The 15,214-nt window shown below is 37.1% G+C and overlaps 1 protein-coding gene across 1 annotated transcript in view; it reads right to left on the bottom strand.

The window, feature by feature from the left end:
- fndc4a (fibronectin type III domain containing 4a) overlaps nucleotides 1–7,744 on the bottom strand; it is a 28,412-nt gene extending 20,668 nt beyond the window's left edge. The window contains exons 1-2 of the mRNA XM_034313491.2: nucleotides 7,380–7,744; nucleotides 7,104–7,273 (exon numbers count right to left, since the gene is read on the bottom strand). Of these exons, the coding sequence (XP_034169382.1) occupies nucleotides 7,104–7,179 (76 nt within the window). The 5' untranslated portion in view covers nucleotides 7,180–7,273; nucleotides 7,380–7,744. The remainder of the gene's footprint in view (nucleotides 1–7,103; nucleotides 7,274–7,379) is intronic.
- Nucleotides 7,745–15,214: the final 7,470 nt, after the last annotated feature.

Genomic DNA, 15,214 nt, shown 5'->3' with positions numbered 1-15,214 from the left:
TTAACCATGTTTCTTTCAGTAAAGTGCTAGATATTTAGTGACCTTTGCACTTTGAAGTGCTGTCAAAACACATCAAGGTCATCTGAAAGTCTACCTGACACATTCTGTAGCATCTGAGGTACACACAACAAAAAGGCCAGCTTTGGGGCTGACCTACCTTTCTTCCAGCATCAATCAATCTGAAAATTATTTTTATTAATTTATTTTATTTTATGTATCTATTTTTTTTTTTTACAAAAATACTGGGTCATTCAAACTTGTTTAAGGTCTTATGTGAATGTGAAGATAAGATATTATCCTCTTTGTATTCCGCTCAGCACATAGTTCTATTAGAAGGATTAGAAAGATTACTTACACTGAGTTCCTTTCTTTTATGAAACCTGTTTGATCTGGTTTCACTAAAATAGGATTCATAATCTTTTAAAATATTGCAAACTCAAAACTGGAATTCCATGCATGACGATTAGCAACTAGCAACTTTTTATTCTGCGTGGTTTTCTATTCATGAGGGTTAGTGCTTCTATGACACCTTTTTCCTGAATGGGTTCTTGGTAATCTTTCACCAGTTCAGGTGCCTTAGCTTAGCATTTTTTTCCTTTCTTACAAAATTGTGTCTTCCCTCCTGTATTCCTAATTGCTGTCACTTGTGTTTGTTACTACATTCTAGAGTAAGTATGATGGACACCATCAATTCACCAATTCTTACATCCATATTTTATCTACAGTTGCATCTCTAATATCTCTATCTCTATAGCCTATGTAAGACATACAGTATTACTGAAATCTTTTGGAACTGAAGTTCTTGAACAGTGTCTGTAGGGTTCTCTGTATAGCTATAAATTGATATCCTTCAATATTTTTGCTAGAGGTGCTGTGCTATTGCCAACTGTGCTATTTTGAATTCAGGTATATATGTCCAGTTATTGCTATCCTGTTGCATTAGGGCTGTTTTAGTTAGATTTATACAGTAGTATTAATGATCAAAGGCAGCATTGTTAGAATGTATGTATGAATCTGAATAGACAGGTATGAATATGTGCACTTTTCTTAATATCATTAGATGCTTACACTCACTGGCTTTAGAGGTGCCAAGTACTTCATCTTCCTGTTTTTCTCAGATGAAGTGAAGATCAGATATGAATATATATGCTGCACATACACATTGTCTATGTGGGGTCAGAGAACTTCATACCGCAAACAGCTTTGTCTGCAAATGAAGAAATAAACCTCTGTACAGCATCTTCCTCTTTTCATTAACAAAACTGGACTAAACCTCATAATCTAACATTATGTGAATGCACTGGAGAAGACAGACACTGGCTGAATGATCTGGCTCAGCTCCATGAGTAATTATAAACAAAGGCACAAAGGGCAGTTGTCAAATTAATGCTAGATAACTGTGACATCAGGAGCCTGCAGGTCAAATGAATGCCACCATCTGTTTTAATGAAGCTCTGCATCCATAGCATGTGAGTGTGTGAGTGTTTTGAGGGTTATAGTAAGGACACGCAGCCTTGCTGATAGATACACATACCTCTGTCTATTAGAGGTTGAAAATGGAGAAAGTAGAATTCACTAACCTCTAAAGCAATCAAGCCTTCAAAGTTAATTGCACTGGAATATATGGATGGAGACAGCAGAAAAATGTGTGTCACAACCTCAAGAAGGTTGCCATCTCTGCACTGGCATACTAGTACTTATATGCAGTCACCATATACTTTAATTTACTGCATGTCTATTTTTCCTCTGCCTTGTTTCACTATAAAGTAAAGTTGTGCTACAACTATGCTCTAGACTTCTGTCATTCTAATGTAGGTTTACTTGCAGTAAGTTCAAGTTTAAGACTGAATTAACCATTAGCCCAGTGGTTACCGCTTTGGGTTGTGATGCAAAAGGACCCATAAAGGCTTTGGAGCAAACCCTGGATGCTTCTGGAACTGATCACTGTATATACTAATGCCCTGCTGTTCAGACATAGTTTGGGAAGTGCTGGCTGAATGGTTAAGACATTGGGGTACTGATCAGAAGGTTGTGAGCTCAAATTCCAGCATCACCAACCTGCCACGATTGGGCCTTTGAACAAGGCGCTTAATTCCTCAACTACTCCGTTGTATTAGTTGCAAAATGCTTCGGATATATGTGTCAGCCAAATGGTGCTAATGGCACAAAGCAAGACACCATAGCAACAGAAATCAGTTTAATCGAGATCTAAAAATCAGCTTAATCATGTTTGCGTTTACTAAATACTGATTTTTATTTATTTATTTTTTTAAATATACAGTTTATGGCCAAAAGTATGTGGACACCTGGGTATTGAGCATTCCGTTTGAAAAGCATGAGCATTAATTTGAGTTGTCCCCCCTTTGCTGCTAAAACAGCCTCCACTTTTCTGGGAAGGCTGTGAGGATTTGTGATCATTCAGCCATGGTCACTGATGTTAGACCAGAATGCCTGGTGTGCAGCCGTCATTCCAGTTCATCCCAAAGGTGTTCAGTAGGGTTGAGGTCAGGGTTCTGTGCAGGACACTTAAATTCTTCCACACCAACCTTGGTAAACAGGGTGGCGTAGTGCACAGGGGCACTGTCATGCTGGAACAGGTTTGGGCCCCTTATTTCCAGTGTAAGTAATTCTTTTACGCTACAGCATACAAAGACATCGTGTGCTTCCAATTTTGTGGCAGCAGTTTGGGGAAGAACCACATTTGGGTGTGATGGTCAGGTGTTCACATACTTTTGGCCATATAGTGTATGTGTAGTTTAGTGGTCCATCCATCTAAGTTAGGTATGAAATTTACTTTGCTCAGTGCACATTCATCCATGTGGAAACCTAATGTTCTCTACGTAATAGGGGTTGTAAGTACCTATTGGTGCCTTGCAACAAGCAGAGAATAAACGATGTGCATGGATGGCCATAAAATCCTGCTGATGCAAGAAATGATTATTTGGATAGTAAAGCACAGGTGTTATAGCTGTCCTGTTAGTACCAACCATGCAGAGTTGCACTAAGCTTTCACAGACTGACTGAATGAGTAGAAAGGACAAGAGTGTTTGTTTGAGATCAGGAAATCCGGGTATTGCTCACGACAAATCATTTCTGATTATATCTGTTATTCGGAGCTTTGTGTTGTTTCAGAGTAAATGGTGCGTAAATGCTTAATTTGGAGTGGTTGTTGGGCTTATATTTCTAACAAGCTCTAGTCACACAGATAAGAAATCCTGTTTATGATGGAACTTCCATTGTACATGTTTGCTCTGGTACCAGCTTTTCCTCTACCTACATCCCATTTCACCATGTGAGTCAGATGTACTCATCTCTATTATGTAACATGCCATCAAAGCATCACAGGTTGTCCAGGGCAAGATGCTAAGTGTACAGTAAAAAGCAAGAAGCCACGTGGGGCACAGACCTCCTCTCAGACTGAACCACAGCTTATGTTGGTTGCTCACATTAGCTGCATTTCAGAAAGCATCCTGAGTGCACAGGCAGTTGCATCCCCAGAGATATCTTTAAAAGGCACTGAACACGTGCAGCAAATTCAGCCACCCAATTCTAAAAAGAATACAGAGAACATACTACACTCATATGTATTTAATAAACCAATGCAAGTCTATGGAGAGATGCAAGTTGACCCTGATAAAATTGGCTGTAATTCACTTTATATTTAATTGGTTTGTATAATGCATGCTTTGTTACAGGCATTGTGCATTTCTGCATATCACAATTTGAATATACATATTCACTGTAAATTATTTAACTGAGTCTAACTGCTTGCACAGCAGTGTTAACATACTGTACAGTAAAATCTACATTTGGACAAAATGATCATAAATCAACCTGCCAGACTAGGGTTTTACTGCAGTTAAATCTACTACACACTCATTAAAAAAGACCTATAATAATAATAATAGTAATAATAATAATAATAATAATAATAATAATAATAATAATAAATCAGAGTAGAGCTCTCAAGAATAGCAAATAGCACAGCAATAGCAAAGTCTATTATACTTTAATGTTCATTTAAAAATACCTTCAAAACATGAAGTAATTTTTATATGCAAATAATGCACAGTAAGGAGTGGGCAATATGCTAAAAATCCTGATACTTGAAGACATTTCTATGACACATAATATATAGTACATAATATATAGTACATATATGATATAAAGGTTTGTTAACAAATTGCCCTAAAATAAAGAGTGAAAAGCTGAATGTGATTATGTTTTTATTTAAGGCCTAGAACAATTTTTTTTAATATTTCAAAATTGCACTATTTAATAATAATGTACCTATTTAATTATAACTATTTAAAAATTCTGTAAAAAAAAAATTTACTATAAACTTTTACCATCAAATTAACTTCTTGTTTCTCGATTTTTATTTATTTATTTTTTTAAAGATCACATTACCTGTAATTTCTTAGAAAAGTGTATTGTGGCATAATTTATCATGATGTCAATATTATGTGACCATATTGCCCAGCCCTAATGCACAGTGTGCCAGCATTCTTCAAGAATACTCTAAATTCAATTCAACCATTGATGGCAACTATCTGACAGCAACGCAGAGCACGAATCAGGGAACAGGTTCACCTTCTTAATTGTCTTTGCTTGGTAATAGATCTAATAGATGTTTGATCCTATCCGAGCTAAAATCAAAGTAAAACCACAGCTACCTATTCTACCAATATTCAACATGTCTTTGAAAAGGACAATTTTCTGTTTATTTTCTTATGGAGAAACAGAAAATGATATTTATGCATGTGGAGCTCTAATATACATCATAGTACATTAAGGCATTAATGTACCAGGAATAAAAAAGAGAAATATAGATGACAGCAGGACTTATACCCAAGGCACTGATGTAATAAGCAGATAGGAGTTACAGTACATCACTACAGTGTATGATGGGAAAATCATTTTATGTGGAGAATTATCATACACCAAGGAATACCAAGGACAAGTATAATGAATAAACTAACTGGCCCTGGCTCTAAACATTATCTCCAGCTGTGTAATTGTGACTAAGTGGTAGAAACATTAATATACTTTCATAATATTTAATGAGCTGAATTATATTATCAACAATCTGCTGGGTTTTTAATCATTTTTAAATAACACATGGTAGTGTGTTATATAAAACAATGTGCTATTGTTCACATAAAAATCCCTCTACATGATGAGTGGTGCTCTCTAAACCTGTGGTATTTTGTTTCTAACTTGTGAGGTTGGTGAGTGTATGCTCTATCATGGTTTATGAATGCCTGAATTTAATCAGTGCTCACAGTCCTCTAGTCACCTGTTTGCAACTCTCGTCACCTCTTACAGCGTTGACTTTGCTTTTGTCTCAGGTATAACCAGCAGCATAATGAAAAGATTATTTAAGAAAGACTACATTGTAGTGTTTCTCAAATCCACTGTGTGTTTCAAACTAGCCAGTCTCAATGAATGTGGCTCAAACGTTTATTTATAGTTCTTGGCAAGCATCTCAATATCTGTCAGCATCTTACTGTGAGCAGACGCCCATTTGTCAGTGTAGACAGCGTCAGTGTTGCAGTATCCACAATATTTGGTTACTTAATTTTCTAATTAAAGTATCAGTAGTGAACATTCCACTACTTTAAGTCACTTTGGACAACGGTGTCTGCCAAATGTGGTACATGGAAATGTGCATGGCTGGGTTAAGTAAAAAATATTGAGCATATTCTCAATACACCCTGTGCAAGTTTATTAGATTTAGTGGTTGTTAATTATTATATGACTACTCTGACATGTATTTTGTTTCTCCCAGAAGCTTTTAGCATATGATCCCATAGTGGATTAAAGATACAGTCTTGCCAAGGGTTCAGAATAAAACTCATTAACTGTGTGTGAGTAAAACAGACCTGCAGACCACACAATTCCAGATCCCCTACTATCCCACAACATAGCCTCACACTTACAGATCACTTTCAGAGGGGAAAATGTGATCACTCCAGCAAGGAACTAAGATTCATTCAGAACATAGACAGTTATGACCAACTCAGTTATGATGCAAATCAGGTACCACCCAGTTTGATATTACATTACCACTGCTGCCAAAAAGGAAAAAATAAAGTGATATATATAGCTAAGGATTTCCCCCCAAACTAACCTGTAGCCTAAAACCAAAAATACTCCCGGTTTTCTGTCATATAGTACTTAGTGTGGTTATTCAGTCAGGGCTGTGATTGTGTATTCTTTGTATTTGAGTTACTAAATCACATTTTTGTCAGCAATGCATAAAACAATGCAGCTTACAGCATACTACAGCAGTACTGTTACTATTGCTTTTGCAAATCAGAATCTTAATGACAAATAGATGCTATTAATACTCACTATAACAAGCTTTACACTGTCCTACCTGTCAAGGAATGACCCTGCTCTCCTAATTGACCGGCAAATATAAAAGACATTAATCTTCCTCTCATACACTCCTGGGCAAAAAAATGGCCCAAGCCCAAAATGGCTAATATTAAGCTTTTAATAGTCTTAACAACAAATCAATGGTCAGGAAATTACCAAGAATGAAACAAATGCACTCCTGAGACCTCCTGTGCCACCAATTGCTCGTTTACTTTTGCTGCAGTGAACTGTTTGGGGAAAAGCTAAAAACAGGGAAATTCACTTAGGTATATAGTCTTCTTGTGCACAAAGGTAAAGTCATGATAATGATTCAAATATTGGATGTAAAATTCTAACTAACACATGTCTGGGTGTACAAAATTTTCCAAAAAGATCTTCTGGGATGTTTTTTTTCTTAAATGATTAGTCGTAAGAAGACTATATAGCCCATTTTTTTGCTCAAGTGTGTGTGTATACATGTGTTTATATATATATATATATATAATGTAAAATAATGTATATATAAATTCATTTTTATAGGTTGTTGTATTGAGGTCTGACAGGATTAGTGAAAACACAGAAAGCAACCATTCCAGCTGCAGCTCAGTAACCTTTCAATGAAGCTGCAGTCACGTGCATTCAAACAGCTGGATTTGTCTACAGAACGCTAAAAGACAGCCTAAAACATGTTGCTGAAGCGATCATTTGTGTCTGCAAAGCGAAGCTGACCGTTAACTTACTTGCTCCGACCAAAAACATGTCAGTGCCAAAAAGCAACAGTGCGACAGAGTTAAGCAGAAGGAAGAGGCGAGCCATATTTCTCCACGCTGCTCGGGCTTCTTCTTGTGGATATCGCGGTCTCCAAACAGCTTCAGGCGCGCTTCTTCATCCGCTCCATGTTCACCGAATCCTGGCGCAATTACCCAAAATTAAAGCAAGTCCGTCAACTTTACAGATCTCCCCAACAGGATCATGCTCTCTCTCTCTCTCACACACACACACTCACACACACTCACACACACTTGACGAGCTCCAGATGACGTCCATGTCGCGTTATGTCAGGTGTCTTGACTCATTTTCTACAGCTTTGACTGCTGGGGTATATTGTTGCTTCTTCCAGGTTCACGTGGAAAGGATATCAGTCGGTCCAGGATTTCTCCCATACATCCTACAGCAAGTAGGATGAAGATCGCAGAGTTTGGCTCATCTTCATCCTCGGTGTTGAAGAGTGTTAGTTGTGTAGTGAGCAGTGCATCTGTAAAGGCAACGCGCAGCGCTAACGTTAACTCTTCACCCGCTCACGCGCTTTGGCTCAATGTGCAAAAAAACCCCAAAAAACAGCCCGACCTTCTTTATTTCTGAATGCATCCTGCTTTAGTGGTTAAGATGTTGCGCTATGACGTTTGCGCCATACGTCATAGTGCAGCCAGGCTTTAACTCACCACCAGTCCTCATGCTATTAGAGATGGCATTCCAGCACCAGTGCATGAGACTGTCACCTCTAACGCATGAGGGCAATGACAAGGAACCCTGGCTCTCTCACATACAACAAGGCACAGCTGGAAATGAAAAGGACGCACATAGGATGGTAATCAAGGTGAATGAGAGGTCAGAACTGGAGGAAATGAAGCAGACAGAAAGTTTTCATGACATACACTGTTCCCCAGTAAACACTGCCTCACACTTGTTTAAGAGCTATTGCATTTTCAGAACATTATGAAATTCCTGTGGAGCCCTGTTCATTTGGTAACAATATTAGATTGAATGTAATTCTGGTCCGAGATGCGATTCTTGTTCAATGCATCAGTAGGAACTATATCTGAGACCATGGCCATAGCTATGAGGACACAGAAGCTGTTTTTTTTTTTTTGTTTGTTTGTTTGTTTTTTGTTTTAACCTTTCATGTAGCATGTCCTGTTGTCAATTTCAATATAGAAACAGTGACGTCCATCCTGATAATTTGCTGGCAGAATGAAGGCTACTATGTAGAAACACTTGCATTCTAAGATCTATCAGCATTGGTGACTTAAATAGAATTTTTCTCCTAAGTAGATTTTTCATTTTACAACAATCATCATCGAAAAATTCCAAAACAGTGTATGGAACACACATACATTTACAGCATTTGGCAGACACCTTTATCCAGAGTGACTTACAGTTATCTCATTTATTCAACTGGGCAGTTGAGGGTTAAGGGCCTGGCTCAAGGGCCCAGCAGTGGCAGCCTGGCGGTGCTTGGACTTGAACTCTCAACCTTCCAATCAGGAGTCCAACATCTTAACTACTGAGCTACCACTTCCACGTACAGACAGACAGACAGACAGACAAATAGACAGAGAGATAGATAGATAGATAGATTGATAGATTGATAGATCTGGTATATGAAATCTCTTCACATATTGATGATCTCCAAATATTTTATGATCTTATCTGTGTATTTTGTTCTCCATTCTGACAAAGAATTGGTTGGATAGTTTTAGTATCCTCGCTAAAACACAGATGCCACCAAGGGTGGACTTAGGGTGGTGGGGGCCCCTGGGCTTGAATCATTGTTGATATAACATGAAACATTAGCTTCTATAATATCACTATAACAGCACTATCATAGCTCCTATACAGCAAGACACTACTGAAATTAACGTCAAAATAATGTCAAAGTTTTACACTTTACTGTTTTGCTAGTCTAAATAAAATCCCTGAAATAAACTACTTTATTTTAAAGGTATAAGTCCTTACCTTTTGGAATTTGTCATCAGGATACAGTATATTTATAGCACAAAAACAACCCTTGAAAAATCCACCTCAGTAATATCAGATTTTGTTCAATATAACATTATTACAATTAGCTAATATATCTAATAGATAATATCTAATATCAAAAGCCCAGGTGACTGCACTTGTGTTTCCTCCCATTGTCAAAACTTAAAAGAAAAAACACAAGCCAAATATGACTGATGTACAGCTAAGCAAATCAAAGCTCCCTTTCCAACAAAGTATTGAACTTGGCTGAGCCAGCAGCAATATTTCTTTAAAACTATTCCGATCTCTGGATTGAAAAATTGGGGCCCTAGGCTACAGCCCAGGGTAGCCTGTGCATAAGTCTGGCTCTGGATGCCACAGATGACTCACTCTTACCAGATATTACTGAATTTGAAATAGAAAAATACAGAGAAAGACAAAAACACCTCCTGATAATCACTAGCAGGTTTATCACAAGTTCTCTATTGAAACAGGTAACAATACAAATCCCACAATGGTGTTAAAATGTCTGGCTATTATTCACCTTCCCACCAAATTAGAGAACAAATAAATGCCTGTTCAGCAAGAAAAACACTTATCATTCTTGAGTGCTTTTTCCTCCTATAGTATCATATTGACAGTTTTACTCTCAGACACCAGTTTGGTTTGTTTACGCTCTCACGCTTTTAAGCTTTCTCTCCCCTGGGTGGCTGCCGACTCAGCCTTTTTTCACACCTATGTTCTGGCATGCCTAATTTGTGCCTAATTACGTTTGACATAGGCTACGCATATAAAATTCCCACCAAGTCCGACAGGACACCTCTGTCACAACTCTGACTGTAAATAACTATTGCAGGATTGTCAGTTTGACTCAAATCAGCTAAGGAACATCATATCATAAGTCAATAATTATGGTTTGTTTTGTTTAATTAAAAAAAAAAAGCCTACACATTGTAGCTTTAGGTTTTGCATATCAACTCAGACTTAAATAAAGACAAACATTCTGAAACCAGATCAGTATTAAATTGATAGAACCATTGGAGTGGAGATGTATTCTAGTATTTAACAAAACTAAAAAAAAAAGTCAGGAAGGAGGATGTGTGCCAGGATTTTAGTTTAAAACTCATCCAGGAAAAAAGAAAATCCAGGAAAAAAATATGAAATGAAATTGTATTTCTGGCAAACTCTTCCCGCTGTACTTAATTTTGATGGACTTATATGACTGAGTTCATGAAATTGGGTTTATTTTGAATCATGCTGGTTTTGTAAGTCATTTAAGTTTTTTGGCATGGCAATGAGTCAGAGCAACATCCTTAAGGGTATTAGTCTCATGCAGGCACATGCACAGATAGACCCCAGGAGGAACTAGAGCCCCTGCCCTCTTGCCTTCAGACTCTATGTGAGCTGGACTGTGTGAATAATAAATATATATGGCTGGAGAAAACATGTACCTAGAGTGTGGCTGAGACTGGGGACTTGACCCTAGCAGCATTGCTGAACAAATTCTGCTCCAGAAAGACACAATTGACTCATTCTCACCCAGATATAGATGAAGTGAAGACACAGATATCCTGTAAAAACTTGCATTACATCACAGGTCTATAATGTCCGAAAAAGTTAAAACAATACATGCAGTATGTTCTGCATAGAACTCTAATGCAGGGTCTTGACAGATTTCAGTGGCTTTCCCACCTACAGGTGTGTATGACCTCTGAATGCCATTACACTGCATTTGGAAGATTTTTATATATGACTGGGCTAGTCTAAATATCTGAGCACTGAATGACTCTATTGCTTGAAAACATGTTTTTTTTTCAAGAAATAAAGTGTTTAAGTGGATTAAGTAATAGAGTGCATGAATACTAATGCTTTTTAATGATTGTAAGTGATTATAAGTGGTGTTTGGGAGGGGATTATGCCCTTAGACATTGGCACAGATTACACTGGTGACATGTCCCCCACTGTGACATACAGGAAACATACCGCACTGAAAAGCTATATATACTTCATTGCATTGTTCTTACTAATTATAAAAATGTTTTAAAAAAAAATATATATATATGGTTCACCTGGTCAGATTGCTATATCCATATCAAGTTATTACATATTTCATTTCATTTTTAAAACAATAATTCCTTTTTTTAAGTTTTGGATTCCCAGCCCTGCATCTTTGAATTCATCGCCATCCGTGCTTTGTTCTCAATCACACCTAGGCCTTTTGATTCACATGCATCTAAAGGCCCTGCTTAAAACACTGGACACTAATTTTTTTTTCAAGGGCATAGTTAAGCAATCCTTCTTTACGTAAATGCTGAGCTGCTATAGAGCTGATACTTAGTCTTATTTATATTGCTGTAATATATTCAAATTACAAGCACGTACAACTATTGATTTTGCTACAACAGGCTCCAAAATGATTCCATTTATCTCACAGGATCAGCAAGTAAGCCCTTTGCTCAAGTTCAGGATCAACTCTCCAGGTCACTATGGGATATAAATATTTATGTGTCCTGTGTAACTTAAGCTTAAAAATACATTAAAAAATTAAGTTAGTAGTGTCACTTGTTTCACATTTCTTGGCATAAAAGGTTGGAAGAACTCATTGAGGCATATAAATATTTATGCAGTAGACTGCTTTCAGAGACTGATGCTGAACACACTGGCAGTGTTGGATGAAAAGTGCTTTTTTTCTTTTTCTTAACTTTTTTTAGGCAGTTGGTCACAGGCCAGATAGATGCGTAATGGGCTTTGGGGAAACCTGGAGTTCATTATGTATATGAAGTGATAGCAAGTTTCTCATCATGTATTATACCCAACATAGAGTAGGTAATTCATTCATAACATGTAGGATTAATATTTTTGAATATTAGCAGAATATAGTCAAAGGTACACCTCAGCGATTTTTTTTTTTTGAAAACAGGAAGTCTGAGGTTTGCAAACTTAGTGAAGTGAAGTGACATGTAGCCAAGTATGGTGACCCATACTTGGAATTTGTGCTCTGCATTTAACCCATCCAAGAGCACACACACAGTAGAGAACACACACCCGGAGCAGTGGGCAGCCTTTTTTGCTGCGGCGCCTAGGGAGCAGTTGGGGGTTCGGTGCCTTGCTCAAGGGTCTCACCTCAGTCGTTGTATTGAGGGTTGAAGAGAGCGCTGGTCATTCACTCCCCCCACCTACAATCCCTGCTGGACCTGAGACTCAAACCCACGACCTTCAGGTTCACCTTTGGGTTACAAGTCTGAGACTCTAACCATTAGGCCACAACTGCCCTGCTGGTCCATTACACTAGGAAGTCCATGATGACTGATACCTGCTGAGACTGTACCATTTAAGGTTTAAGAAATACAGTGATTATGCAGTGTAAAATAGTGTTGAAATAGTGGTACTTTCTCATTACACAGCTTGGGCTTTCCTCAAACTCACAGGGACCTGGCTCGACTGTGCAGCTGTGAGTTTGTCATGTTCCAAAGATCAAAGGCGTTGGGCTAAAAATCTGAATGGTGCTTCATATCACCTTGTGAGTGTATTTTATGCTTGCTTTAATGTTTAATACAACAGGATAGAAATTGTAGAGAAAGTTGTGCATTGTGTAGAAACAGTCTCATAATATTACTACTACTACTACTACTAATAATAATAATAATTATTATTATTATTATTGAGTTTAATAATACTTATTATTATTTGAGCATATATATATATATATATATATATATATATATATATATATATATATATATATATATATATATATATATACATATATATATATATATATATACATATATATATATATCATTTAGAGTTTTGGTTTGGAACATTCATTCAGATTCTCCATCAGATTTTAAAATGTCAAAGTGGATTTTACATTGACCTCTATTACCACATAAAAACTCTCAGCTCAGGACACTGTTTCACATGCAAATGTTCGAAAATCTGGCTGTAGCCTAATCTTGTACCCATAATTTTGTATAGTGAATCTTCTCTTCGCTGTAAAATTTGCGCATACACACATTTGAAATTTAGCTTAAAAGGACTCACCCATTTTCTAAAGTACTCTGAAGACAGAAGGAGAGGTCGTTATCTGGGTATCAATGCGCAAATGTGCTATCTGCTAAGATACAAGCCCAGTATTCATAATTGCGCAACCATTTCTTCTCATGTGAAACTCTCTGATCAGACAACTTCAAATGATCCATGAACAGAATGCTCTTTTCCTTTCATTGAATGACATATAATGTGTTAGTAACACTTCATTTGGTTCATTGATCTGTGCTAGTTCGAAGCATAAATAACACACTGCATTGTGTGCAGGATTTATCAAGTCAGCAGTGAAATATGATCTGATGTGATTCTGCTTTATTTCTCTATAGCTTAAAAGGCATGATAAGATGTCTTACAGCCAAATTAGGCAACTGCATACAAAATTGGCGCTAGGTCTGTAGAGTTCTGGCTTCCTCTAAGAAAAACCCATTAGTGAAACAATTTTGGTCTAAAAAAAGACGGAAACTACTACCCCGCAAATGTCTGCATTTTGAAAAGGGTTGTGAATTCAGTATTTCCCCAGCACCTTTATTACTTCCTGTTTGGCATTCTTCCCATATTCTCCTTGGTGATGGCAGGTAGAGCAGTCTCTCGCAGTTATTTTGAGATATTTCGGTCTCAGGAACATCTGGGGAGTATAAAAGAATGAAGTGTCGAGTCTCTGGTTGAATAATGAAGGTTAGATGCAAATAGAATCTAAACAAACAGAGACCATCTTGATGTTTTTTTTTTATGTTCTTTATATTCTTATATATTGTATCTCAAGAATAAATGAAGTGTGAATGCATTTGTGTGACTTAAAAATATTTCTTAAAAGACACACTAGACTGTCTGTTCATCTATTTATCCAGAAATGACTCAGCTCTGATTAATTTCAGACGTGTTTTTGAATAAGGTTTTCAGGGTTCCGTTGATCTCTGTTGCTTGATGTACTGCCCTGAAAATGGCTATTATAGAAAATGAATGAAATGTTTTACAAGACTAGCATCATTAGAATCTCTTTGGAAAGGATACTATAATAAATTAAATTTATATGAGAACAGGGTAATCATATTATATTTATCTACATACAGTTGATTAAGAAAGCATTACGTATTAACATATTACGTATTAAGGTAACAACATATTGAAATGTATTCTTGCTTGTGAGAAGATAAATATGAATGTTATTAAGAGAAAGATGTTAAGATAGGTACGTTTCACATCAGCATTTAAAAAGCACTAAAAGCTCCAGGGTCCCCAGTTTGATCCTGACCTAAGGTTAGTGTCTGTATGGAGATAGCACTAAGCATTTCAGCTGCCTCAGGCCATGACAATGTGGAAACAAAACAACTTCAATACATGAAATGATCTCCTTTGGTGCTCACTTATCATCCTGTCACTAAAACAGCTGCTGAAATTATACCTAGGGCAGCAAAGGGGCTTAGCAGATACTGTTGGCAACTCACAGCTCCAGGGTCCCCAGTTTGATCCTGAGCTGAGGTTACTGTCTGTATGGAGTTTTGGATTGAGGGTGTATTCCCACCTCTTGCCTGTGCATCAGCTCATTCGTGCAATTATGCAATCATGTGGCAGCAGTGCAATGTAAAAAATCATGCTATTACAGGTCAAGAGCTTCAGTTAATGCTCACATCAAGTATCAAAATGGGAAAAAATGTGATATCTGCGATTTGGTTGCGTGATTGTTGGTGTCAGACGGGCTGGTTTGAGTATTTCAGAAACTGCTGAACTCCTGGAATTTTTACACACAACAGTCTGTAGGGTTTACACAGAATGGCATGAAAAACAAAAAAACATCCAGTGAGTGACAGTTTGTGTAAATGCTTTGTTTAGAAGGCTATAGTAACTCAAATTACCACTCTTTATAAATGTAGTGATCAGAAAAGCATCTCAGAATGCGCAACATGTTGAATTTTGAAGAGGATGGACTACAACCGCCAAAGACCACATCATGTTCCACAATCAGTGATGCTGAGAAATCAGTGATGCTGAGAACTGTTTGGACAAAATTACACTAATTGTATTATCGCTTTATTCCATATATATGGCATTTTTGCATTAGATT

The sequence above is a fragment of the Pangasianodon hypophthalmus genome, chromosome 19 (assembly GCF_027358585.1).
Source record: "Pangasianodon hypophthalmus isolate fPanHyp1 chromosome 19, fPanHyp1.pri, whole genome shotgun sequence".
NCBI classification, from domain to species: domain Eukaryota; kingdom Metazoa; phylum Chordata; class Actinopteri; order Siluriformes; family Pangasiidae; genus Pangasianodon; species Pangasianodon hypophthalmus.
Note: the sequence above shows the minus strand (reverse complement) of the source record. Positions and strands in the feature narration are given on the sequence as shown.